The sequence below is a fragment of the Malurus melanocephalus genome, unplaced genomic scaffold (genome assembly GCF_030028575.1).
Source record: "Malurus melanocephalus ecotype Western Australia unplaced genomic scaffold, MMel_1.1 scaffold_205, whole genome shotgun sequence".
Lineage (NCBI taxonomy): Eukaryota > Metazoa > Chordata > Aves > Passeriformes > Maluridae > Malurus > Malurus melanocephalus.
In genome coordinates this window covers 311055-338697 of record NW_026623437.1, presented here as the reverse complement: position 1 = coordinate 338697, position 27643 = coordinate 311055, and the positions used below count along the sequence as shown (strand labels likewise).

The 27643-nt window shown below is 47.3% G+C and overlaps 1 protein-coding gene across 2 annotated transcripts in view; it reads left to right on the top strand.

The window, feature by feature from the left end:
* The window catches only part of KLHL3 (kelch like family member 3), a 50869-nt gene extending 24707 nt beyond the window's left edge, over positions 1–26162 (top strand). For both annotated transcript variants that reach the window (XM_057373698.1, XM_057373697.1), the window contains exons 5-15: positions 2687–2849; positions 5600–5709; positions 10472–10588; positions 11578–11727; positions 14249–14366; positions 15075–15272; positions 16043–16144; positions 18534–18662; positions 21865–22005; positions 22216–22359; positions 22601–26162. In XM_057373698.1, coding sequence (XP_057229681.1) covers positions 2687–2849; positions 5600–5709; positions 10472–10588; positions 11578–11727; positions 14249–14366; positions 15075–15272; positions 16043–16144; positions 18534–18662; positions 21865–22005; positions 22216–22359; positions 22601–22629 — 1401 coding nt within the window. In that variant the 3' untranslated portion in view covers positions 22630–26162. The remainder of the gene's footprint in view (positions 1–2686; positions 2850–5599; positions 5710–10471; positions 10589–11577; positions 11728–14248; positions 14367–15074; positions 15273–16042; positions 16145–18533; positions 18663–21864; positions 22006–22215; positions 22360–22600) is intronic.
* The last annotated feature ends 1481 nt before the right edge of the window (positions 26163–27643 follow it).

Below are 27643 nucleotides of genomic sequence, written 5' to 3'. Positions count from 1 at the left end.
CTGAAGTTGGAGAGGTAGCTCAGGAGGGAAGTTGCCAGCTGTTCCCCTGTTTCTCTCTCATCTCTAGATCCATTGTCCTTCTCCTGCTCCTGACAAGGTTTTATGACTCCCTGATCCCATCACACCTTCCTTTTTCTGGGCTATTTCAGCTGAGGTGGAACATTTAAATGGAAGCGCTGTTGTTGAGCTCRTGTGCTGCCTGGGAGCAGCTGGGGTGTAATAAAACCTAATTGCTGCCCTTGCACTCAAAAGCCATATTACACTAATGGAGTTTTATCTCCACTTCTTGTGCTGTTTAGAGCAGCTTGTCTGAAACTGAGTATTTACCTGCCTTGCAAACACAAATCCATTTGTTTCTCTGGTCATGGGCTCCCCTGGGAGGCTGCCTGGGGGCTCTGTCCCTGTTTGGGCAGATGAGCAGTCCCAGCTGTGGCCTGGGATGTGCAGCTGAGGATTTGACCAAATTGTCAAAGCTGCTTATAAGCTTTGACACATCCCCTGCCCAGGGGAGATGCCCCTTTCCCMATTTTGCAGAGCAGGAGTGATGTAAGTTAACTTTTGGCCATGGCTACCTGTAAGGCTGTGCCACAGCAGGGAGTTAACCCCAGTCTCTGTGGTCCAGCATTAATGAATGAACCTTATAGCASCACAGAGCACTTTGGGCTGAAAGATGTTTCTAGTTTAGAGACATCAAAGGTCTGTGAAAGTAATTGAACAGGCAATGTTGTGTAAAACTTGAAATTGGTGTGGAGTCTGCAGAGCACAGCTGGTGAGCTAGATGGTCATATGTATTTATATCTCTAGACACACACCCCATAGATGAGATTCTGGACACAAATTAGGCAAAGCAGTCAGTCTCAGTAGCAATAGCAGATAATTTTGACATAGTTTCAAAAAATGAGTGGGTTTTGATCTGGAGGCAGATCTGGTAGAAAAGCCAGCTCTCTGTAAATCGTTCAYGGCTGTTGGAGTTCAAGAGCCAAATCCAGACCCATGTGAGTAACTTGCCTGGATATTAATGGGGTTGCAGTTTGGTCCTGCTGCATGTTTAGGCAGGGCATTTCCTCTTGTTATTTCTAAAGGAAATGGACTTTGTTCTCACGGAAATCCTTTGCTTGCTTTTCGCCTTCCCTGGTAAAAACAAGATGAATGTTGAGACGTTCAGCCGGGAAATAAGAAAGAGAAAATCCCCTCATCTCTTGATAGGCTCTTTATATCCCATTTCTGAGAAGTGCTGTGTGATAATGCCCCTTTCCCAGAGGCTGCAGTGGTTCCTCCTGCACTGCCCCTCCAGCCAGCACAGGCTGTAACAGTTCTGGTTTGTCCAGGGGCTGTTCCATGGGGTGGTGGTGCTGAGTTCCCTTTGCTCTGGAGGCAATATCCCAAATCCTGGAGGTAAGCAGSTCACCTGGATTGGCAGGAGTGCATCCTGGATGGACAGGGGTGTGCAGAGGAGGCTCTGGCTGGTCTATAKCCAGAGATGGTCTGCATGGAGTCTGACTTGTCTACCCAAAGCCCTCGTGCAGCTCAGGTGTTCAGAAATGCTTCAGCTAGAGAGAAAGTGGTTCACAGCTAGGTTGCAAAAACCTAGAGCACTCTTGACTTTACCAAAGCCACAATCTGCTCCTGGCATCAAGAGGCTTGGGCCAAAACAGGTTAATTGATTTCTCTTTTTATTGTTGCCCATTGGGGTGGCTCCTGGCAGCAGTCAGGCACTGWACAGCAGGGCTGGAGTGGAGCACATCAGCTGCTTAGAAAGAGCTGGAGCTGCTTGTGTGGGTCCTGCCCTGGTGTGCAGTGGGGCTGTGGTGGCAGCAACAGGGAGGGAACATCTTCATCCCTTCCCAGGGAGGTGAATGCTGTTAACCTATTTGTTTTGTTTAACAGCTGCTTGGTTGTTTTTTTTTTTTGAGTTGGAAATAATTTTCCGGAAATGTGTGCTCAGATGGTGAGCACAGATGCCCAGTTGGAAGGACATGTGTGAGGCAGCCCGAGCTGGGCATAAGAGCTGGAATGAGACTGAGGACAAGTCTGCAGTTGCTGTTCAACATAAGAAAGGAAGTAGCTGATGTCACGGGCTGTTATGTCCTGATGGACTTTGTTTCCTGCTTCCTGTCCTTCTCACTGGCCTCCAAGGTGTTTTTTTTCCTAGCAGATGTCACATTCCTCATCCATTTCTTTCTCCTTTTTCCGTGCTTAGCTTGGGAGGTACAGCAGTACCTCATTTTCAGACRCAGTCATGAACCACAAGTGTCCCCAGCATTTTGTGTGAGTGTAWATGAGGGCTGTTGGAAATAACAAAGTCCAGGGTTTTGAGGACTGCTGGGCTGCTGTGGGCTTTGAACTTGATGGCAATGCTTATAAATAATATAAAGCTCTTTGGGGAAAAAAAAAAATCTGTGTGCAGCACCTACCTGCAGCAAAGCCAGAAATTCAGGAGCATCTGTGGTTGCTTGTACCTTGTCCTCACTTTGCCTTGAGGTCTTGTGGGGAGAAACTGTGAGAAGAGTTCCACTTATAGCTCAGTGTGGGATAGCCATTTCCACGCCTCAGAGCATGAATGGGATCTTCTAAGCCTTGAACCTTCGTTGTCGTACCCCACAGGGAAAGCGAATTGCCTCCAGTTTGTGCAAGCTGTGAATCACTCCYCGTTGCTCACTCTCATTCCCCTCTGGTGCCTTTGCAGGTTTTGTTGCCAGCTGCTAGCTTATTGCAGTTGATGGATGTGAGGAAGAACTGCTGTGACTTCCTTCAGTCACAGCTGCACCCCACCAACTGCCTGGGCATCCGCGCCTTCGCCGACGTGCACGCCTGCACCGAGCTGCTGCAGCAGGCCAACGCCTATGCAGGTGAGACAGGGGATGGGCTGGCTCTGCCTCAGGTACAGCAGCTCCTGGGCACAGCCACAGCTGCACATCCTGCCCAGGCTGTCCACACTGCTGCTGTTAGAACAGGGAAGGGAACGCTTTGTTGGGTTCTAGGTTTGTGGTTTCCTGTGATGCTGCAAGTTATGAGATGTGGGCTGGTCACAGAGGAGCACTGTAGGAGGTAAAAATCCCTGTCCCTCTTTATCTCAGCCCACAAAATAGCTCCTGGGTATGATCCTAGCAAGCTCTTGGTGTGCCTGTTCAGCAGCTCAGCATTGGTGTGCTGGTGTCCTTCCTGTGGACCCTGCCCTGGGAGCGCAGCAGGCAGAGCTGGGCATTTCCATTGTGGAATAAATGGCACTGGGCAAAATGAAATCCTGAGCGTGGAAGCTGAAATTGCCATGCAGTTTGAGCCTCTGATCTGAGCAGCAATGGTCCCATACCCTGGGGAGGAGAGGYTCATGTTTCCTTGGGAGTGGATGTGTTTGTTTGCAGTGAGTAGGTGCAGGCAATGGCTTTCAGCATTTCTCCTCTACATCATAAATGTGAAGCTGTTTCAGGCAGCCCCAAGCTCTGAATTCCCCAGCACTTTCCAGTCTCCTCCAGCAGAGTTGCCCTTGACCTCTGCTTGGAAGAAGCTGATAGTTTTCTCTGAGTTTGTTTTTCTGCCTTTCTGATAATTTGTACAGGGACACATACACCTGCTGTCTCCCAGAGCACCTGCTCTGTCCTGCAACATTTTCCTTTAGAACCATTTTGTCTTTAATTGGACCRTAAGTAGGCTCAGTGGAATAAAAATGTGTCCACTGAGTCCTCCCCTATTCTTCTGCAAATAAAAATAAAACCTTTTCTGCTTTTTACCTGCAGAAAAAGGTACCCTGGAAGGAATGGTTAATTGTATAAAAGTTTGCTGGTAATATCTCATTATCCTTGCTTCCAGGCCCTGTTTAATCTTTAACCCAACAAGCAGTGCATTCGCTGTATATTTATTTGGTTGTTTGGCAATTAGAAGGTCTGCTTTGTTGTTTTATTGGCCTTCATAAGTCCCAGTTAGCACAGCAGCCCATGTAATGTTAATGGAACTCCATTAATAAAAATGCYATTAAAATTCTTTTCACTATGTTGTTTATGTAACAGCCTTAAACCAAGACAGAAGTCCCCAAGCTCAAAAGTCCATGCGTGCACGAGCTCAGTTCCTTGAGAAACTGAGTTCTGGCCAATGGATAACTTTAGTGGGTGGAGGAGCTTTCTTGATGCAGGCACCAGTTACTTTATTAAAATCAGTAAATATTCTTCTTTGCTTCCATCTAATAACAAGAGACCAAATACCTTTCTGCTGCCAGATSCAAGTCCAGAATGAATGAATATGAGATTTTTGTCCAGAAGTCAAGAGTGCATCCAGCTTATTGAGTGGGGAGTGTTTCCTGCCTCTCAAGTGTTTAAGGCCAAAAGAGTTCATTAAATCATACATATCTATTTCCAGCATAACAGAGTATTAAGCTTTATCCACATTCTGCTATTTTTAATCAGAGCCTTTGGCTTAGCTGTGGGGTTTTGGTCCTCAGTAGATCAAGGAGGGTCCGTGARTGGGGGCCCCACTTCCAGAGTCCAACTCTGCAGCAAGACCTCGGTGAAGGGTTGTTCAGGGGTGCCAAAAAGCTCCTTTCTGGAAATTATGCTAGCTCATGTCCCTGTGGTGCTGCTTTTTGCCAGGCAAAGCACTTTGCAAATGTGAAAACTTGAGGCAGATCTTGCTGCGGAGGGAGCAAGCAGCTTGGGTGCAGTAGTCTGAGCTTCTCAAAGCTACAGAATTAGAGCTTGAAAGAAGCTGCTTCACATAAAGTGTCTGAGATTCATGTTTCTAGAATTCATCCAAAGATAAATGGGACTTAGTGAATGACAGGTGAGATTAAATTGGCAGTATATGTAAGAAATTCTTGCAAAACTAAAATTGCTGCAACTGCCTAATGACATATTTGACCTAGAAATTATATTTTAGGAMGTGATTATTTTGTGTGCCTTTTGGCTAGATATAAAATTTGACAGATTTGATGATGTTCAGTCATAATTCTTCCAGTTTGRGGTTATAATCAGTGATGTGCATTTTGTTTTCAAGGGCTCCCAGGGTCACAGCATGGGGGGATCTGGAGGCAAAAAAGGGAGAARTAGAAGTTTGTGCAATTGTAGGCTGAAGTGGGAAGGGGAAAAGCTACTGGGGAAGGTGGGTGCTGAGGGTTTGGAACAGGAGAAAGGTTAAATTTACATTATTGGGGGAATGAAGCAGAAGGTGGAAGGAGAGGGGAGCTGATCCCATATGCATGTGTAGGGTGAAGATCCCCTTGCCCTCCTCTCTGTGTGCCCCCTGCACACTCAGGTTCAGCTGTGTAGCTGCTGAAGTGGGCAAGAACTGAATCTCGAGCTGGCCAGGTTATTTATCACTTTGGAAAGGCATTGGAGTTTGTTTCAATTACCACTTCTAACTGCACTGAGCATGGCAAGTCTCTCAGTGGCTTTTCAGAAAGTTTAGTGTCATTTATGAAAGTATTTCATGGGGTTTGTGCTACTTGAAACATCGGATTTCTGTATCCTGCTCTGAGGCTGGTTTGTTTGTGTTCCACACAGCCACTRTGGGTTTGTCTCAGGGCTGTTCTCTGAATGCTGTGGTCCTTCCATTGACTGAAAATGTGGATTTCATTATAATTTTCTCTTCCCCCTTTTCATTTGTTGAACAGAGCAGCACTTCCCTGAGGTGATGCTAGGAGAAGAATTTCTTAGCCTTAGTCTGGACCAGGTTTGCAGTTTAATATCAAGTGACAAGCTCACAGTCTCCTCTGAAGAAAAGGTACAGTAAATTGTATAGTAAGAGTGAATGTAAGAATGCTGGACTGTTTCTAGATCTTTCACTGGGAACTGTTATCATGATATGCTCCTTAGGAGCCATTCTCCAACAGAGATCATGTGGAAAGGAAAATTAAAATAATGCAAATCCTAAAAACACATTAAAATGACCTTCACTTGGTTGTTCTTTGCAGAAAGTTATGACTCAGATCCATATCACTCCAAAAGCCCTGGGGCTCAGAACCAACTACTTTCCCTCTCTGGAAAACTGGGAAACTCCCAGTTGCTGTTGTGTAAAACATTTAATACCTGCTGCAAAGCCTCAAAAAAAAGTGAATTTCATTAGGCCAGGGAGGAATATTGGCTTCTATTGCATGTTGGATAGAACAACAAAAGGAAGCCTGCAACCAAAAAGAAGGATTTTAGCATCTTCAGTGTTTTTAATGAAAGAGGGGGGAAAAGCACTGTTTGACACTGCTTTGTGATTGAAATGTTCAATGTATCTGGGGTAGTCTGGCATCCTGGGGAGGAGGGGGAGCAGTGCTTATGGTGCTTGGTGAACTCCAGCCCCWTTCTGGAGACATTCTGGTTTCTGGGGACAGATGTGTGCCACCAGTCCTTCAGCTCACCTCCAAATTGTCACTGCGGGGAGTTTGTAAACTCACAGAACCGATTGTAAACTCACAGAACCGTTAAGATTGGAAAAGACATTTAAGATCAAATCCAACCACTAACCCAGCACTGCCAAATCCACCACTAAACTGTGTCCCTCAGTGTAAATGGTCACTTGTGGGAAGCTGCAGGAGAGCTGGAGGATGGTGTGGTTTGTAAYTTCAGGGCCCTTGTGGGATGTGAGTGTGGGTGGGATGAGGCTGGACCTGGCTGCAGACACAGAGGTGCTTGTGGCCACAGGGACTGGAAAACTCACCCAAAATCCTGCTGCATGTGAGGTGTGGGCACAGGGATGCTCCCTGCTGATCCAGAGCTGGCACATTTGTGTTTCTGCAGGCATGGGGCTGGTGGGGGCTGTGAGATGCCACTGGGGCAGGGCCAGGGAAGGAAACAACAAATGGCACCAGCTCGCAGCAGAATTGCCTGGCCTGAGCCAAGCAGCCCGCAAAGGGAAGTGCGAGTTTAGTAACCAATTTTTTCCAGTCCTGTGCAGCATTGTTCAAAAGCTTTTATTGGCTTTGAGCCCAGGGGAATCAAAATGCTCCTTCCCTCATCTGAGCTTTACACAGTCAAACCCAGTATTTCTTCAGCTAATTGTAAAAGAACTTGTAAAAGAAAAGATTGTTGAGAATGCAAGGCAGTGGAAGGAAATGTGAGGATAAGCTGCACGTTCAAAACARCAGATCTGAGTAACAGGAGAGAGGCAGAAAATGGGAATGGAAYATAAACATGAAATGTGCTGGAGTTCAAAGAAGTGCTGGAAATAGGGGACAGACTCACAGGCTGCTGTTTTGTGTTAATTTCATGACAGACAAGCCATTTCCCTCACTTTTATTCTTCCTATCTGCTAATGATTGTGATATATATTATAAAGAAATTATATAAAAATATATGTGTGTGTGTGTGCCAGTCTGTACATACACACATATATCCATGTGCGTGCACRTGCAAAACACTTCAGAAATCTGGGAGCTCAATTGTCACAGCCAGATTTCTCAGGAAGTTTTCTGATTCCTGTGCTTACTGTGTCTCATACACGTACTGTGCACTGTGATCCAGAGCAGTGCCATCCCTGGATCACTGGGAGCTGTCAGAGCCAAATCCTGCCAGGATCAGGGAGGCAGAATTGCCCTTGGAATACGACAGGAACTTGGGTGTTCTCCCCTTCTTCTGCCACCCCCTAGCTAATACCAACTGACCTATTAAAATCACCAATTTTGGCTTAYTTATACCCCTAGGCCATCAGGATTTCAAAAATTCTGTGCTAGCACARAAATCTGTGTTAATTGTAAAATGGTGACAGCATCTCCTCATCACTCCAAGACTCTCATCCTTTCTCTTCTCTCCCCTTGTTGTCCCAGCCTCTGCAGCTACACAGGCTCTTTCAGAATAGGGCAGAGGTTTGTTGTTGCTGCTTGCTGTTTTTGCCATAGCTGGGTGCAGTTCTTGGAAGACAGTTTTATTAATGTTTTCTGTACCTGACCTAATTGGCTCCTTTTACTGTTTGCAAGCTAAAAAACCTCCCCACATATAAAAATAATATTTATTTGTTATTTTCTGAAAATGTGTGAAATGGAGGGAATTGAGAATGGTCTCCTGCCAACTCAGAACAGTGGCTAAAGAAATTTTTTAAAGGGTTGAGATTTCTGGATTAGGGATTTTGCACAGGGTCTGGTAATTGACTCATTGTCTCATGCTGCTGACATGCAGCAGAAGCTGATGCAAGATTTGATCCTCACTCTTGGGAGTSTCTCTTGCACTGGATTTTTGGCTGGAGAGACTGGGAAAACATCTGGGCTTGCTCTTGCCTTAGGCAGTAGGCAGAGAGGGGATATTCCAGCCTTTTACCCTTCTGCCCCACAGAGTGGGAATTTCACCTCTCCCAAGCTCAGGACTGGTCCTGCAGCCAGGCAGGTGCCAGCTGCTACCTCAGCCTGTGCTTTGGCTCTAAACCAAGCTGTGTGGGCAACTGCTGTGGTCCATCCACCCTGGCAGCAGGTCCTGCATGGCTGGAGGATCCCGGGGGAGCAGCAGCAGCTGCTCGGGGTGCGCAGTGGGCACGGCGTGTGAAGGGAGAGCACGGCAGAAGTGGAAACAGATGTGGCCTTTAAATAGAGATATTGCTGCCTTGGATTAAAGCTTCTTCCCCCCTTCTCATGAAATTAGGAATCAGAGCCAACGGAAGGTGCCAGAATCTGATTTTTTTTAAAAAAATAGTTATTTTTAGAGTAGGCGCAGCAGGGAAGCATCAGTGCTTGCCTAGCTCGGGAGTGGACTCCAGCATGGAGCAAGCAGCTTATTCCTAGTGCACATTTGCCTTWCCTTCCTTTGGACTTGTTCCCTGTCCTCCTGACCTGTAGCTGGGTCTGTCCCAGCCCTGTGACCTGCTCTGCAGCTCAGCCTTTGTGCAGAAGAGGTTAATGAAAAGCCTGTTTGTCGGCTAAACATTTGCTTTATCCTCCTTCCACTCACACTTCCAATTAAAAAAAAAAACAAACCTCACAGCAACCCAGTTTCTACTTTAAAGGCCTCACAGCCAAAGTTAAAATGTTTGTTTGCTTATTTATTTTAATTTTAAAACACTTAAAGGCTCTGCAGTAGTTATTCTCCTCAGCCTTTGCTGCAGTTTGATTACACYGCTCCCTGTTGTGTTGCTTAAATCCTCCTTGCAGTGTCCTGAATTCCAARCAGTTCAGCAGGAGCTTTGTAGGCACAGGAAATGAGGCTGGTGCTTTACTGCATTTTAAAAGTATATGGTGCAGCCTGAGAGGAAAAACCTTTCTGCTGTGCCTGTTTTTCACGGCAGGATGTGTCTGCCAAGGCCTCCTCAAATACATTTACCAGCAACAACTGGGGACTGAGAGATGGTGCCCTCATTTTTAAAGTTGATTTTGTCAAATTAGTAACCTTGGACCAAACAAAATGGTTTCTTGGGGAGCGATGGGAGGGATGGAAAGAAATAATTATCTGTGCAAATTGGCCTGACCATTTGGTGACCCTGGAAGGAAGCTGGAGACAAGGGCGCTTCCCGGTGTGCTGGAGGGAAGGGCCAGGGATACTTTTGGGGAGAAGCACAGGACAGAAGGGATCTCTGCTCAGCCCCCCTGAGTAGCTGGGCAGTGAGAGAGCCGGGGAATGTTGCCTGTAGATGTGAGTTGTGTGTCAGAATTTAATTCTCTCTCTGTGGGGAAACCACCGCAGTGATCCAGATCCTGCTGTGCAGCGTCTGAGACTGCATCAGCCCCTCTTCCTGCCTTGCTGGGTGTTTCAGGAAGCCTTTCCCACTCCTGGTGACATTTCTAGGCCTTTCTTTTGCGGGTGAGGCTCACAGTTATGTAAGCACATGCATATTCATCCAGGAGCCCACACAGGACGCGTCTCCCATTGCSAGGGCTCTGCCCATGGGGCTGTTTGGGAGCACTCGGTCACGGGCTCCAGCTCTGGATGCTTATCTCAACCAGCTGGATCTGGAAGTAAAACTAGATTTTGGTTCAGACCAGACTGGGCTCAGCGTGCCCTTGTTTCCCAGCTGGGAGTATTTTTAGCAGTGAAATGCTCGTAGTGCTGAGGCTCCGTGGCTGCAGGCAGGGCTTGTCCTGTGTGYGTGGGGAACTTGTCCTCGAGACTTCTTGGCTTTTGGGGGCTGCTGGAACTGGTGCAGTGATTAAATATGAGTGTAGTGACTTACTGTAGGGCCAGGCTCCTGGAGGAGGGAGATCTCTGTTATCGGGAGTAATTGTTGTGGCTGATTTCATGAATAATGTCCAGTGCAAATGTCAGCAGGCTCATTAAGTTTCCTGGCTGCCTTCCAGCCCTCATGTCCAGGAGGTGTATGATTGTTCTGGACATGCACTCAGCTCTGGGAGTGATACAGCACATCTAGATGTGAGGCTGCTTGTTAACATGCATGGTCAGCTCAGCTCCTTGCTGCAGTGCTGCCTGTGCCCTGTGCAGGCACAGCTTTTCCATTTGTTCCATAGAGATCTTGCACCCCCTTCCTTCGATGCTCTAAAATCACCGTGCTGCTGATTTTGGGTGGGTGACTGTGCAAGGCAGTTCTCTCTTCCCYGTGTGACTGTATTTTATCTGTGCAGGTCTTTGAAGCAGTTATCTCTTGGATAAATTATGAGAAGGAATCCCGCCTGGAGCACATGGCTAAGCTGATGGAGCACGTTCGCCTGCCCCTTCTGCCCAGAGATTACCTGGTACAGGTAATGCAAATAAGTCATTAATAGTTGCACTTAAGCTGCTGGTTGCCCCTTAATCAGTGGCTTGGTGTTTGTGTCTGAGATGGGTAATTTGGTCTGTTGCTGAGTCAGTGAACAGAGGAATAAAAGCAAAAACTGGTTGAACTCTGCAATCAGTGTGTGCTTCACAACCTTCTTGTAAGTGGGACCCATGCCCTGCCAGGCAATGCTGAGAGCAGAGCTCCTGCCCCTCTAGGGGAAGCACTGAGAAGTTAATCTCTTGTGAGTTTTCACCCTGAAAATACCAAGGTGGTGGTATTAAAAGCTTGTGCAGCTCTTTTCTCTCACGCACAGGTAAAACACCATGATGGAAACACATCATGTGTGATAATTTAGGTTTAAGATGTGCAGTGTGCATATGGGTCTGTGTGACTGGCAGGGGAGACACTCTCTGACTCAGTCTGACTTGCAGATTGTTCTTCATAAATTAATTCCTGGGATCTGGGCCTAGATAATGAGCTGAGAATTCCCAAAGAAGGGAATATGGGCATATGGGCTCTTTGACTACTTCGCTTTTATCATGTGTCTAAAAAAATCAATGCAATTGGTATAAAATTGGTATTCACAAGATGAACTCATCATGTTTTTTTTTTTTTTTGTTTTTTCTTTTTTCTTTCATCTGTATCTTCTGATGGGATAAAAGATACTGCCTCTCCTTAAAAATTCTGGCTCAGATAAAGGAAATCACTTACTTTGTATCCAGACTCATGGTGAATTCTCCTCTGCTGAATCAAGTGTTTGRCAGAGGGTGCTAAAATAGGAAAAAAATGAGAAGCTTAGATGTTACTGCCTGKGTTTCTTTGGGAAGAGCTGGAAGTCTGTGTTTGTCTCCTGCATTTATTTGAAATGTTGGTGCTTTGGAAGGGAAATTCCAGGTTACAWGTTCTTTCCACAAAGCTCCTTGTGACCTTGTGCCATTGTAAATGATTTTTGTTGTGTGTTCATGTTCTCAGACAGTCGAAGAAGAAGCTTTAATCAAGAATAACAACACCTGTAAAGACTTCCTTATCGAGGCCATGAAATACCATTTGCTTCCTCTGGATCAAAGGCAACTGATAAAGAATCCCAGGACTAAGCCAAGGACTCCCGTTAGCTTGCCAAAGGTAAGCCAAGCTCGTCACTTCGTGTCACCCACCCCYCGTTCCTGGTGGCATTTTCAGTCTTTGACAGGAGCTGGAGAATTTGCCGTGTTTGCACCAGCTCCACGATCTTACTTTGCAGTGTTTTACTCCCTCTTCTGGCATTGCCTRTGCCCAGCAAGGATACATAATTAAGCTGGATAAACCTAGATAAACCCTCAGAGGAAGGAGTATCTGTGCTCGTGAATAATTTTATCAGCCACAAGTGTTTTTGTGGCTTGCAGGCGGCTGCTGGGGTGCTGGAGGGCTGGCTGAGGGTGCTGCTGGCTGGYAGGAGTGTCCTGCTGAGGAGGGTCACAGTAGGTGTCTTTTGGTTTCCTGATCCATGATCAGGAGCCAGGAAAGCAGGAAACAGCAGCACCCAGCCCCGTGGGCAGGAAGTCTGAAGCGAATTTCAATAGACTCAAAGCAGCAACTGAATAAATAATCCTTGTTACTCCCCATGCTTATCCTGCMGACGTGTGGTGCTCCAGCCACCACTTCATTAGGGAGGAAAAATATTTCCACAGAAAMTACAGTCCCTGTGCCCCAGAGATAAACAAAGTTTGGCACAGTGTCTGTTAGCACACTGTCACTGGAGTTGTTAGTAAGCATTTGGGGATTCTCAGACATCAAAACCACAGTTTGTTGTTTTTCCAAGCACAAATGATACCGAGGTTGCTTTGTGGGGTGGTGTGTGAGATCTGTGCTGTTTCTGGTGTTTGGATACTGGGCTGTGCATTGACAAATGGTGGTTTTGCAGCCTGTGGCAGCATGTGTCAGTGTCCTTTCTGCCTGCTGGTGCTGAGATGAAGTCGGTAGAGCACGGCTTTGGCGGTATCATGAAGGGCTGACATGGCCCTTGCTTGAGGACTAAAGTCGTTAAGGATAAAAGGAGCAGCAAATCAGTGAGTTCAGAGGTTCTCAACATCTTTTATAGCATGACCTATGAGTACAAACCCAAATCTTCTGCAGGTCTCTCTTCYCTTCTTTTGAACTGTGAAGAAAGGGAAGGAGGTGATGATCTTTCAGCAATCCTGTTACTGAGAAACTTTCATCTGGCCTGTTGGTCYCGCTGATGAGGGATTATTGTCTGCTGGGAAATCCCTTAATTCTGTAATCGTGTGAAGCCCTGCAGCTTGCCAMGGGAGACTGTTACACAACTAATAGTCAGGATGTTAATTTAGACTCAGTTTGGTATCTAATATCACATTCTTGTCTTTRTAGCTCAAACAGGCCACTATTTCCATGCTCTTCAAGTTCTTTAAGTTGCTGTCTAGTGCTCTGCTTTTAAAGCARCCCTGCTTGGAGTAGAGTTTGTTGCCCGAGTGACCTCGAGTACGATGTTATCCTCTCAGCTACTCCACGCTGCCTTGCAGAGGCTAAAGCCAGTTTTCCATCTACTCCTTGTCTATATTTGAATCCCCACTATCTTGTTTCCAACTCCTTGKCCTTGTAAAAGTCAGATTCTTTTGGGTAATGTTTGTCCTGCCCATTTGCTGTGATAAGGGGAGCAAATCCTTTTGATGGCTGTGGAGGGCTCAATGGAATGTGTGCAGGACAAAGTGCAGGTCCAGCTGCTTGTCAGTGCAGGTGTTTTGGGGGCTGGCCAGCTGTTGGTTTGCAGTGCCCAGCAGGGGCTCAGAGCAAGGGGCACCCTCGGGTGCAGAGCTCCTGGCACCCTGATCCTTGGGCTTTTTGCCTTCTGGCAGCAGGCAGGGCAGATTTGGGAAGGACCTGCATGCTGCCCRGCTCTTCTGGTCTTCTCACTGTCCCTTCCACCAGTGTCCATCCCTTGCTTTTGCTGGGAGTGGAGTCTGGGGCTGGATGAACCCTTAGCCTGACCTGGCAGAGCAGTCCCTGTGCTCCTGAGATTGCCCCAATCACCTTCACATAGCTCTTCCCTACCTGTAAGGAATTTAGGGTTTCATTCCTGCATTTCCTTCAGTCCCTGTGGCAGCCAAAARCCTTAGTGAAGATGATAAATCACAYCCTTCAGCAGCCCAGCCYCCCCAGTCATGGCAGTTGTGGTGACCTCCCTGCGTGTCGCCGTCCCCACAGGTGGCACCGCAGCTGTCACGTTTTATTTGCTGAGTGGCATTGATTATTTTTAGCACCACCATGGAGATAATGACTAAACAGTGAGCCACCAGTGGAAATTATGCTGGAATCTTCTTCGCTTAAAAATACTTTTGCAGTGAGTCTTGTGTATGCCACGGTGCCAAAAAGGTGTTGTATTTCAAGGGGAAATTGGGCAAGTTGCCCACCTTGGATGCTGAGGGAGGGTAAATGGGGTGGCCATATTTAGCATGCATTAAATTAGAGATAAATTTTTCCCCCTTGAAATATAATTGCCTGAAATAAGTGACCCTGCAGAGGCTTCTGGCTGGCCTGCAGCACATGTTTTGGCAGCTGCTCTTGGCCAGGTCGTGGTGATGTTTCTCTGCAGAGAGCAGCTGCCCAGGGTCATGTCTGAGGTTTTCCAGCTCTTCTCTTGCCTCTGCAGGTGATGATTGTGGTGGGTGGCCAAGCACCCAAAGCCATTCGCAGCGTGGAGTGCTATGATTTTGAGGAGGAGCGCTGGGATCAGGTTGCTGAGCTTCCCTCACGGAGATGCAGAGCAGGTAACGACAAATTTTGCTGCAACCTTCTTTGTTTTCCTAACAACATTTCAGCATGGATGGGTGCCCTCCATCATCCCTTCAGCCTTCCTCTGTGCCCYTGGCCTCAAGCAGCTTTCTTTTTGCCATTCTTTCCTCTTCTTWCCTGCAGACATCTTTCCATTCTCAATCTGGTGGATGTCCTGCTCTCCCGTGGGGTTTCTCCTGCCTGTCAGCCCTCCATAGCCACTGCCCCTCATCATCTCCCTCTCCTGGCTGTTCCTCCATCAGTGTTTCCCTTCCTCATCCCCCGTGCTTGGCAGCCCACAGGGGTCCAGCTTTTCTTGCTGCTTTCCTYGTGCAAATCAAAGGAGCTGAGTCAGTCCCTCTTGGTGCCGAGGAGTGRGTGACTGAGAGCAGATCTTTAAGTTGGGAATGTTCCTCTGAAAACATCTGACAGGGCTGTGAACGTGGCTCACCATTTGGTGTTCCCTCTGGCTCCCAGAATTACTCACTCAGGTGTGAACTCCATCTGTGCCTTGTATGTGCATTTCACCTCCCATGTGACACAAACATTTCATCACGCAAATGAAAACCCAAAACACCAAAACCTTGCCCGCGCTCTGCTCCTCCCGGCTGCCTTTCTCTCCCTGCCGGGCGAGCAGCATCTATCTGGAGACAAACCCTCCCAAACTCTTGTCCAAGCTGTAAAATGCTCTGCTGTTTGCCCAGGTGTGGTGTTCATGGCCGGCAATGTTTACGCCGTGGGGGGCTTTAACGGGTCKCTGCGGGTGCGGACGGTGGACGTGTACGACGGCGTCAAGGACCAGTGGACGTCCATCGCCAGCATGCAGGAGAGGCGCAGCACGCTGGGCGCCGCCGTGCTCAACGACCTCCTCTACGCCGTGGGAGGCTTCGATGGCAGCACTGGTAGGTGACCCAGCAAAAAACAGCCTGAAAAAAAAGCCCTGCGGAGATTGCAGAGCTTCAGAGAGGTTCTTTTCTGTAGAGAAAAGAGGCGGAAATGGGTTTGGTGCGTGTTCTAACTACCCACATGCACGTTCTGACCCGTCAGTAATTGCAGAGAATCTCACTCTTGTTATTTTCTTCAGTGATTCACTTCTTTCGGCCTCATTCTCTGTATGATTGTGCCTTTTCTGGGCTGAAAAGGGATTTTTCCTTGTTTCAGTTAAATTTTTCATGGCAGCATGAATAAATTACTAGCAAGGCATCTTACAGGGTGTGTGTGCCTGGGATTTATCTTGGCATAGCAGAGTGTTTAGATTCACACCTCTGCCTCTGCTGTAAAGCTTTGCCACTTGGTTAAGCCCTGAACTAACTATTGCAGCAGGGTCTGGGGGAGTTTTTAAACCTTTGCATGGGCATTTTGTAATTTTTGAAAGGACCTGGGGCTCTCGGGCTTGGAATTTGGACTCTGCTCACCTTGGTGGCCTCAGTACATCAGAGGCAGCAGTCCCAKGGTAGGGGTGATGGGGTAACAGTTTTTCCAGCTGCTGAAGAAGTGGCACTGGCATGCTGGTCCTAGCCTGAAAGTCAAGGGATTAGGAAATGGGATTGCAGGAGCATGGTGGGAATTATGGGCTTGGGAGGAGGTGGAAGCCAGATGAAAGTGCAACACCAATCTTTTTTTCTTCTCTTTTTTTTTAATTAGAAAACCTGTGTATCCCCTTTTTAACTAGGTCTGGCATCAGTTGAGGCCTATAGCTATAAAACCAATGAGTGGTTTTTTGTGGCTCCCATGAACACAAGAAGAAGCAGTGTTGGAGTTGGAGTTGTGGAGGGTAAGAAAACCAGCAGCCATTTCCATCAAGCAAATGTTACTGTGCCARACAGAAGCCTGAATGGTTAAGTGTTAAGTGCAGTAGGAGGGAATGGCAAGAACTGTTCCCTAGACCCGTTGGGAAAGATTGATTTTAMGTGACATAATTGCTGCAACTTTTTCCATTCTCCCCTTTATCTTGGTGAAAAATCACRTGTAGCTTTCCAAGAGCCTCTAAGCTGTGTCAGAGCACCCATGCCTCCTGTGAATGCAACGAGGTGTGTGCAGGTTTCTTTGAGCTCTAGTTCTCTCTGGGCTGTGGTGCTGTGGGTGCAGACACTGCGTGGATGGAATACCCGTCACGGAAAAGCTGCTCAGCCACACAAACAGGAACAGAGCTCGTCCCACAGCCCCAAGCTGGTGGTTTGGCAGGAATACTAAAGCTGTGTTTATTGACATCAGGCACAGCACGCTCTGCTGTGGTTCCTCAGTGAGCAGGGGCTGACAGTAGCGAAGGCTGGAGAGGGAGGATGGGGCAGCTGCTGGCACCTCTGTTCAGCACCAGGCTTGAGGGAGCTGGAGCTGAGCAGCTTGGTTTGATTCAGGACAATGGAAAGTTTGAGAAGGAACAATTTCTTCCTTCACAAAATCTATTCTGAAGCAAGTGAAAGGCTTTATTTGAACTTGCCTTTAGTGTGGCATAGCACTTTCCAATTAGTGCAGAGCAGCTTTGGCATAARCCTTGTTATAAACCTTATAAATAAACCATGCTTTAGAGTGCTTTGGATTGACCTGTTTGAGTGTGAAACACAGGGAATATCTGTGGAATATGTTAATGTGCRTGAAATGTGTTTGTGTGAGAAGAGGAAGGGGGATAAAGTCAGAATAAACAGTGGCCATTAACTTAAATTTGCATRTTGAAGAAGCACCTCCTTCAAAACTGGCCCATGCTTGGGAATTTCTGGGCTGCTGTCAATCATTGGAATTTGCTCAAGTGGCTTGAATGCAGAATAAATACTAAATATGGACCTGAGGGGTGCATTTCTATGTACAGATTTTCTAGTGGAGACTCAAGAAATCCTTTTCCTTTGCTTTGTTTGAAAGCACAAATAAGCGTTGTAAATGTGGGAGTCCATGATAAAAATAATGAGGGGCACAAGAGCTGATCACACTAGTGTAGAGAAGAAGCTGCAGCCTGCAGTTAATCCACAGGGTTCATGTGAATGTGACAAAAATCAATCTGATGTCTGTGAATACTGAAAATACCTAATAATTGGTGCCAGCCAGGGAAATTGATCTTGTCCTGCTTGGACTGGCACTTTTGCCTGATTCATTGACAAATTCCAGGCAGGACCAACAGCACAAATAAGAGTTTAAAATGTTCACAGAGACAGGAAGATGCAGAAGGAGGCCATGAGTGGGCCTGAGGGAGAAAGAAAAGAGCCAGCCTGTTCYTGGAGCCTTGCAAACATCCAAAACAGGCGGATGCAAAGCCTAAGGCTGAGGATAGCTGCTGGTGGGAGTCTTGTGCATGCAAAGAATTGCACAGCTCATTCATGGCCAGGCTSTGCTGTTRTGGRGTGAGARCTGATTTTATTTCTGGSTTTTGTACAAAAMTTCAGMTTAGATTTTTTCTATGTATTTGTTRGGCTTTATTAGTGATTGTYTRTTGTAGCATCCAGGAGACCTGGACTTGAACCAGAATCCTTGTGCTGGCTGCTTTAGTAAGAATAGTCACTCTGCCCAGAGAATTTACTGCCTAAATGCAAAATAAGCTGATAGATGAGACAGGGAGACAAGGGGAGGGGATCAGTCAGCCTGGGAGCAGAGGACAGGGCAGAGTCAGCCTTGTTCCATGAATGATGCAGYGCTGTGATATCTGACTGTGCTCCTCTGGTCTCAGTGTGTTGATCAGCTGTSTCTGAGTTGGGGTAGGGAGGGTCTGACACCCTCATGGGGCATGTCCTGTGCTGTGCTCACTGGGCAGGAGTGACCAGTAGCCTCAGCTGTGCTCGCACCGTTGCTGGGTTTTGGTGGGGACCAAGCTCTTCAAAACCAGGTCTAGGTTTCCTTGCAGGTATTTTATTATTATAARAGGCTATTTCATATTTATTACTCATGTGCTGCTGCAATTAATGTGCAATGTTGGCCTCAGCTGAGTGGGGGTACACCCTCCATCAGCAGAACACACTTTGATACTCTCTATTCAACAAATAATTTGGAAACCCCTGTGGGCTGCTGACTTGTGATGAAGCTCTGTTGCCTCCCCGTGCTAGCTGGCAGTTTAACAGCTTTGAGATCCCCTGGCTGTGCTTTCCCCGGCCATCCCAGCAGGTTCAGGTGTGTCCCTGGGGCAGGATCCCCTCTCCCTGGGGCTGTGGGGTAACTCCAGCTGTGTCTGTGTTTTGCAGGGAAGCTCTATGCCGTGGGTGGCTATGACGGCGCGTCACGGCAGTGCCTGAGCACGGTGGAGCAGTACAACCCCGCCACCAACGAGTGGACCTACGTGGCCGACATGAGCACGCGGCGCAGCGGGGCAGGTACGGGCTCCCAGCGTGGCCACTGCCTTCTCCTCTGCTCCCAGGCAGCAAGGAAAGGTGGCATTTGGCACTGCTGGGCAAGTGCAAGCTCTTGTTTGCCCCCCTTTCCTGGGAGGGTAAAAATGTAAGTGCTTGGGAGTCTCAGCAAATTTTGTGACTTTGAGGAAATCTGCCRAATTGAGGTTAATTTCTGGATGAATGAAATAATGTGCGGTGTCTGTAAGTAKCCCTGCTAGCAGATGTGTCTCACTTGTAAGCAAAGAGTTCTCTTTCCAAATCGCCAGCTGCAGACACAGCTGGGCACGGACAAGCCGAGCTGCACCTCCCTCTCCCTCATCATTGTGGGGTTTCAGGGGGTTTTKCACTTTGGATCTTCCAGCAAGCATCCAGTGGGTGCTTTGCAACACAAACCACATCCGCATGTTGGGTGATGTGCAAGACTACAAATCTATCTCAGATTGCCCGGGCTAAGCTAGTTCCTGTTTTTTTGTTTTTTTTTTGTTGGCAAGAGTTGGTGATCTGGAGGATTAGAGGAAAGGACCTGTTGTAAAAGGATTAGGCTCTAGTCTTGATGGTTTCTAATTTCCTACATAATCTAATGGAGCCTAATCTTAGGCCAGGTTTGCCTTCTCTGTGACTGTTCCTCTCTGAAAGGGATAAGAGCTCTTACCCATTGCATTTAAAATCATCTTYAGGTGAATGGGAATTTGTCACTGTTGGTGTGCTCAGCGTGTCCTGTGGGTCCTCCCTGATGTTGTGCTGTTACCCACAGGCAGCCAAGCCTGGGGGCTGCTCTTTGGGGCTAAAATGACAGGTTAAGCTGAGGTGGGAGTTTCCTTTGGATCTGGGCAGTCTGAGAGGCTGCTCTCTACACCCTGTCTTTCTTTCCTCACTCCAGTGCCTCTTCTGTAGCTCCAGGTGAGGCAAATATGGGCACACTTGGTTTGAGTTCTGTTGAAGCAGTTTGAGGTGTCTGTTTGGTGCTCACCCCAGCCCAGTGCAGCCTTCCAGGAGAGCAGGATGGGTSTCTGCTGTTGCTGGCAGTGTGCTGAGCAGTCAGAAGTGTGTGTCTGCAGCAAGAATTGTGTGTCTGCAGTGAGCTGGGCTTTAGTGAGCTCTGTTGGAAGCTCTCTGCTCTGCTCTCAGTGCGGCGTTCGAGGGTTTCTCATGCAGCAAATCCTTTGTTAGGAAAGCCCACGCTCTCCTGCCACACTGCTTTGCAGTTTTCTGTTCCCCACCTGAAAGCTGAGCTCCTCAGGCTCTGCTGGTCCCCCAGATGTCCCTGGGAGGGCAYTGTCCAGTGCCTCGGGCCAGCAGTGGTGCTGCAGCACGATCTGCTGCACAGCTCCACAAGTGACAGCGTCCCTGTGCTGACATCTAGTGGGGTGAGGACAGCTGTCCCCAAGTTCCTGGGGCCACCCTAATCCAGGCAGTGGGGATGTGGGGAGGTGCAGGTGCTGCCCAGGTTTTGTATAATCAAAAATTCTTTTAGATTGGAAAAGATCTTTAAGGTCATCAAGTCCAGCCATTAACCCATCACTGCCATACTCAATGCTAAAACAYRTCCCCAAGTGCCACATCTGCACATTTTTTGAGCACTTTGAGGGTTTGCTGGAGCAGCTGAGGGGTTCCCTTCCCTTCCTGTCAGGGATGTCATGTCYCTGTGTCCCCTGTCTCTCTGCATGAGGAGGCAGTTTTATGTGAAAAAGCTTGAGAGTGTTTCTGACTCTTTTACTCTCTTATTGTTTAAATTAGTCTAATAATTAAATYATTTCTTAAAAATATAAAATTTTTGTTAATAGCTGAACATAGCCAAATGCCAAAGTGCTGCACACCCAGGCTGCTGGGCTCAGATGAGTTAAGGGACTTTCCATTTCCCAGAGACCTGGGAGACACCTGGTACAGCTCAGGAGCCAGGATGCGCACTGGGACTGTTCTGCTGCTCCCAAATCATTGGAGTACTTCAGCCAGAGCAAGGATGGCCCATCAGGGTGGATRTTTATGGCAATTAGAGATTAACTGTATGTTTGCCAGAGGTGAGCCATGAATCCCAGTACCATATTAGGATTTCAGCCCCTCTTGTACAGTGAGAGGTGGCTGGTCAGAACCAAACCCAGCAATAGGAAGCTAAGATGATCTGGAGAGGGGACAGGTGACAGTGGTAGACCTGTGGCAGTGTGCCTGTCCCCAAATTGGGGTGTTTGTGATGGAGCTGCCGAGCCTGGGTGGTGCCTGTTCTCTCAGCAGCTGTTCCTGTCCCTTCTCCAACAGGAAAGATCCTTGCACAGGGAAAAGGTTGAAAACCTGTTGGTGTCAGGCTGKYAGGGCCCCTCTCCTCCCTGCACACYGRTGCCCRTGGTTGAAATGATATGATTGAGCTCTGTTTCTGTTTTACTAACATCCCATCTTGTTAATTTTAATAGAGGCCTTTGAACKTATTAACGAAGATATGTTGCTGGAAGTTTTAACTCTCATGGATTGGTGAACATTTTAATTAATTAATTTGCCTAATATTAGGCAGAAGTAGCCYTCAGATCCCTGTCATTCCCAGAGATTCAGGCAGGGCCCTTCAAAAGTGCCTGAGAAGGTGGCATTGGAGGTACCTTGTCTGTACCGAGTGCTGTTGGGTTTTGGGGGTGGGAGTGGGAGTGGCAGCTTCAAGAACTGGAGCTGTAAGTTGTTGAGGAGAGAAAGATCACCCAAGGGATGAAGTCCTGTGGCTCAAAGGCAGCAGGAAAAATAATAATAAAAAAAAAAAGTATTGAAATTGGGTATCGGACTGAAAACAAAGAGTCCCATGGCAGAAAAGATCAAGCAGATGGAAACAAGGTGGGGTGGGGGGCAGAGTGCAAGTCAGTGCAAAGAGATGGAATAAAGGCAGAGGAATGTCATGGGACTGTTGTGCTGATCGTGGATGGCCTGAGAGCTCCTTCAGGGGGGGACATGTGCCAGCCAGAGGGGACATGTGCCAGCCAGAGGGGGCATGTGCCAGCCAGAGGGGACATGTGCCAACCCTTCCTGCGCAGGCTGCTGCAGTGCCATGGGTGGGTGGGTGCAGAGCCTGCTGATGTTGGTGCAGACGTGGCCCATGGTTCTGGAGGTGGCTTGGACAGGCTGAGGCCATGCCCTGCAGCAGCAGCAGGGCCCTGCAGCCCTGTCCCTGTCCCTGTCCCCTGTCCCTGARGCTGGCTGTGCTCTGCAGGTGTTGGTGTGCTCAGTGGGCTGCTCTACGCCACCGGTGGCCACGACGGGCCCTTGGTGAGGAAGAGTGTGGAAGTCTATGACCCGGGGACAAACACCTGGAAACAAGTGGCAGACATGAATATGTGTAGAAGGAATGCAGGTAACTGTGATAAACCTTTCTGTGGGGCTTGGCTCAGTTGTGTGTGTGTGGTTTTTGATGCAGTTCGTGTGCTTTGGGGGGTGTGTGATCAGTGTTGTGAGTGATAAAAATGGGAGGTGAGGGATCTGCTTGGGAGTGAATTGGAATGTGGCAGCAGCGTGTTGTGGGGGATGAGTTAGCCYGTGTCTCACCATCTGTGCTCTGCTTTAGGGGTGTGTGCTGTGAATGGGCTCCTCTACGTGGTGGGAGGTGATGATGGCTCCTGCAATTTGGCCTCGGTGGAATACTACAACCCCAGCACAGACAAGTGGACGTTGTTGCCAACCAGCATGAGCACAGGGAGGAGTTATGCAGGTAAACAGGCAGGCGAGGGCGGGCAGCAGCGGGGTCATCCATAAACTGGAGGGCTGTGCCTCTTGAAGCTTTAATCTTACTTTTTTGTATGCTTTATGTTGATTTCATTAGAAGAAACTTTCACAGAAATGATAGACACCTCCCTCATTGCTGGCTTCTGGCTTTGCAGGATGATTGTAGCCACATGGCAACCCAGGAGCTGCTCCTGGGCACTGACTGTGTCTGTCTGTCCTTACAACAGGTGTGGCCGTGATTCACAAACCCTTGTGACACACGATCAAGCCAGTGTGAGGAGCAGAAGTGTGAAGTGGATCCAGCTAGGTGGTGTTGGGAAGATGACTGACCTCTGACTTGACCCATCTCATTGCTGTTCATGTCTTAGCATGACAAGTGACGCGYTGCGAGCATCGTCYGCTCCGCAGTGGATTGCGTGGCCAMGTGAAAGTCCCTCTGGGGATGTTCCATGCTAGACACGAGGTGTTGCTTGTTGTCTGTGGTGCAATCAGCTGTTCTTCTCGATGGCATGTGTCCTGAGATAAACACCGTGCTCGGACTGCAGGCACGGAATTTCTTGTGTGAAACAAAACTTGCTACGTTCGGGCATGTGAGTAACGACGAACGCTTCTGGATTTCTTCCCCACTGATGCTCCGTGCACATTGTTGGTTGAACTCCTTACTCACTGTGCCTGGAGGGTGGACTTTTATACTGGCAGTGGAAACTTCTGAGTCCCAAYGGTGAAAAACAGCAGAAATGGACTGGAACAGGGTGGTCTGGCTCGACGCTGTCTCAGTCATACGTTTGTAAATGCCACTGGACTGCTGTGTGTACCCCTGAAATGCTTGTGGAAATAAACACCGTGTGGTTTTTCTACTTGCCATGAATGCTGTGTGCTGTGCGTGACGGGACCTGCTGGGCAGTGCCTTCCCCGGGGCTGAACTCAGCACTGAGCCACACAAAACTCCACAGCCCCACCAAACACATGCTGCTCCCACGGGGCTTATTGCTCCTGTGAAACAAATGTTGCTTGAATAGAAAATGTTCCCAACCCACACGTTTCAGCTGTGCTGAAAGCTTCCGTTCTAGCTCTGTCCAGCATCTCAATGCCATTTCATAATAGAGCTTTTAGATGTTCCAAAATACCTTATGGTGCCATTAATGTACAGACATTCCATACAGCGAGAACCCTCTGTCACCCAAGCAGGGATTAATGAGCCAAGTAAAATACCTGCAGTGTTTTAATGCTTCCAGAGCATGGAGATTAACTGATCACTGTCACTGTAATTGCTATTTTAGTCTTGCTCTTACTAAAAGCATTCCTTTGTTAGTATGAAGAACTCATAAGATTATTCAAAACAGACAAATCTAGATCCAGCTGTAAGGGACCTGTCTTGCTTGTATACCAAATTCCTAAAGTTTTCTGTTTAAGATGTTTGACTTTAAAATACCTTTTTATGTCTCCCTGTGAGCTCTGACATGCTTCTGCATACAGAGGTGTGCTCCCTGAAGCTCCCCAGCTAAAGGGAACTAGCAAAGAAAAATATTTTCTCTACTCTTTTTTTTCTTGTTTATTTTCTWGTTTTTTCCCTGCAGATCAGCTGAGGCCTTTCGTTGAGGGCAGCTGGCCAGTGTTGTTGTGGTTTCTGTCTCCACAGATCTGCTCTGGGTGACCTTCGACWGCAGAAAAGAAAAATACTTAAAAATTTATTTCTGAGGGATCTAAGCTACATCGTCTTGTGCAGCTTTTGTAGAGGAGTGGGTTTCTTCTGTGAAAATGTACTCATTGGTTTTTGAGTTGAGAGAGTCCTTGTAAGGTGGGTGCCTGTTCACTGTGGGGGAAGCAGCCCCTTCCTGTGTTGTGTCACCCCCCTGCAAGGGGCTGCCCTTCATGGGGACTGTGACACAGCTCCCACTCCTCTTTGGATGTTCTTCATTTCACAAACAAGGGCAAACTCTCTAAAGAAAAGGCATTACTATCCTTTATGTCTACCCTTCCATTGTAGGTCAGCTCGGAGKTCTTGAAAATAGCAATTAAAACAAGAAATATCCTTTTCCCTGATGCCCTTAAAACCTTTTATATTTTACAATCTGCAGCGAAACTTGCCAAAATTACAGTGTGACATGCTGCTCTCCTCTGGTGTAAAAKCCATCGAGGCTGGTAGGGATGTACCCTAGCAGGGATGTATCCTGGTAGGGATGTTTCCCTGCCTAGAGATCTTCAGCTGCCTTCAGATCAGTCCTGAGATGCACCTTGATGGTGGCCTTAGGAAGGTGATGAGGCCTCAGCTGGAATGGACTCAAATTCTCTGGCCCAAAAAGTGGTTCCCTTCCATGCAGCCTGGGAGTAAAGGATTGAATGGGACAGACAAAGTGTTGTGGTCTGAGGTCGCATCTCTTGTCAGGCTGAGGTGACTGGACAAGCGTTTGGGCACACTTGGCCCTTGTTAGGTCTGGTATGGACAAAAAGCTGAATAAACTACTGTATAAGCTACTGTACAGCCCAGCTGCAGTTCAACAGTTGGCAACACCTCCCAGCCAACATTCTCACACCTCTGGCTTCACTGGAGCAAAGCAAATATTATCCAGAGATATGAGTTTATGTGGGCTGGAGATAACCTTTGGAAGGTACTGCTAGAGAGGTGCAAGGTTGCAGTTTGCTGTGTTTGTTAGTTGTGGCAAAGGCTATACCTGGGGATAGAATAATTTTATCCCCTGCTTTCCATCTGTTCTTAAGCCTGCCTTGCTYATAAGGCAAACAGGTTTTGGTGGTTTTCTGCTCTGGTAAAATGGCATTTCTGCCCAGTGCTGGCCCAGACCCGTGGCTTGCTGGACAGGGCTAGGACTCAGCCCTTGCCAGGGATGAGTGATGCTGTTCCCAGCTCTCCTCGATGGCAAATGCCACATTTCTTTCCTTCCTTCCTTCCTTTTTTCCTTCCTTCCCCAACGTTGCAGTGTTATGCAAGTCAAGTGACCTCGTTTTCCAGCTATGCAATACCAACAACCGATACATGTGATGAACCAGCTGTACCCCCCACCCCCAAAAATGCTTTTGGAATTTGTCCTTGGCGTGTGATTTTGTGTTTGTATTGTTCATTCTGAGCACCTGAGCCAGATCCTTTACAGATTGCCTTTTTCTAGGACTGAAAACGTAGCATTAGCACTAACAAATTTTAATGTAAATATTTTTATAAGATAATTTTAAATAACTTTTGGATTGCTTTTTATGGTCGTCAATGACATTTCTGTTAAATTCTGGATCTAATTCAGTGCACTCCAGTGTGGTTTTTGCTGGCTGTGGTGTAGGTGTGACTCTGTGTTCTCTGCAGAAGAAATGCCATGTTGTGAGGAAGATCTGGGATAGCTCTTGTGTTGGTTCTGATGTTGGAAGGACAGCCTTGGGCTCCACATTATGAGATAAATTCAAACCACTCAGTCACCAGTAGGCTCTTAGATTTTTACTTATTTTACAGTGGTTTCAATACCCTGATTTAATTTTCTTGTGCCGTGGGTTTGTTTCCTGGGCAGTTTGGGGAACAAGCTGTCACTTGGTGGTTCTGTTTCTTGGCTCCTGCATGAGCTGCTTGCAGACAGAGATACTCTGCCCACAACAGTCTGGACACACCCCCCCAGGCTGCCAAAACCACAGAGATGATTGCAGGAGTTTTAGTTAAAGCTTTACAGACAGAACTCGGGTCTCTTCCTTGGTCGTTTGTGAATATGAACACTTTCCTCAGCTCCTTCTGTTGCCATCTCTTTTTGGGGTCTCCCTGTGGGGTTCTGGCTGTGGGTTTCCCAAAGGGGGTTTTKCTCTYRYAGARAAGCCCCCCAGGCTRTGCCCCCCRYCCCAACAGCRTCAGGTGTGGTGCACACCCCGCTGGGCTGGCAAAGCAGGGTAGATTTGCCTCGAGCAATCTGTTGTTTAAAAAAGTTTGAATAAAGTCCTTCTTTTCCACTGGTGCCTAATAGATAAATTGGGGGTGATTAAAATCTCTTCCCAGTCATTCAGTTTATCCAAACAATGTCTTTTTTATCTGTACAATGAGTAATTACCATGAGCACGCTTGGCAGCATTGGTGTGTCAGCACCGTGACAGCTCAGTCCTGTTCTTGGTTTGCATTGTTTGGACACCAAAATCCTTAACCCAGAGGGGTGTGATGCCTGTTCATCCAGCCAGCATGATGGTTCAACAGATAAATGCTGTTCATCCAGCCAGCATGATGGTTCAACAGATAAATGCTGTTCATCCAGCCAGCATGATGGTTCAACAGATAAATGCTGATCATCAAGCTAATGTGATGGTTCAAATGCAGCTCAGTCTTAACCTTTGGGATTCATTATTGATTTATTGCCAAAGCAGTTGCCTCCTTTGCCCACCTCGTGCCCACAAATCACTTTCACTCGAGCATAATTTGTTGCTCAAAGCTGCAGGGTTTGGGAGTGTGCTAGACATTATAGAATATAGGCTCTTTCACTTTTTTTCATCTGTCCTTATCTTTGTTTATGGGTTTATAAATTATTTTCCTCTACAGTGACAATAAATAGATAAACARATAAATATTGAWAATTTTAATTTGTATATTTTATGTAAAAAAATACCCTTAAGGGTAATGAATGATTGTGAAATAATTTACCTGGATGTRAAATTTTTTGGTTTTGTAAACCAGACTTTGTTGGTTCAGTAGCTGACAGTATACTGTAACAAGTTGGTTGACTGTTTAAGCTTGTTTTTTAAATTAAAGATTTATTTTTTGCATGAGTGTGGAGGACAAAGGACTTTGCAAAGTAATTCTCTTGACAGCTGTCTTGTCCAGTGCGATGAATGACTCAAGAAACATTCTTCACTGACATATTTATATGAAAGAAAATCACACTGTAGTTCCCYATCATTTAATTTGAATAAAAACTGGACTAATTAAACTTTTCTGGGTCTGTTTTSATTTAATTGGCTTCTGACAATGGGGAACAATCTCATCACTCCACCTGCCTTTGTCTGTCCCCTCTTTAACCACAGCAGGTGCCATCCCTGGGGTTCTTTGCCCCTTGGTGAGGGGCAGTGGCACTCTCATGCTGATGCTGAGATTCTGTCCAAGCTCTGCTGCTGTCCCTGGCTCTGCTCTGTTCCTTTGCCAAGGGAGGTTCARGCATTTCTCTTGGGGTGGGAAAGCCCTTGGTTCAGGGCATCGATGGCAGAAGACAGAACCTTTGAGTGAATGCAACGGGGAGGAGAAAAAAMATGAAAAATGAGAGTTTACCACCAAGGGCTCGATATTTCACCGTAAAGTAACA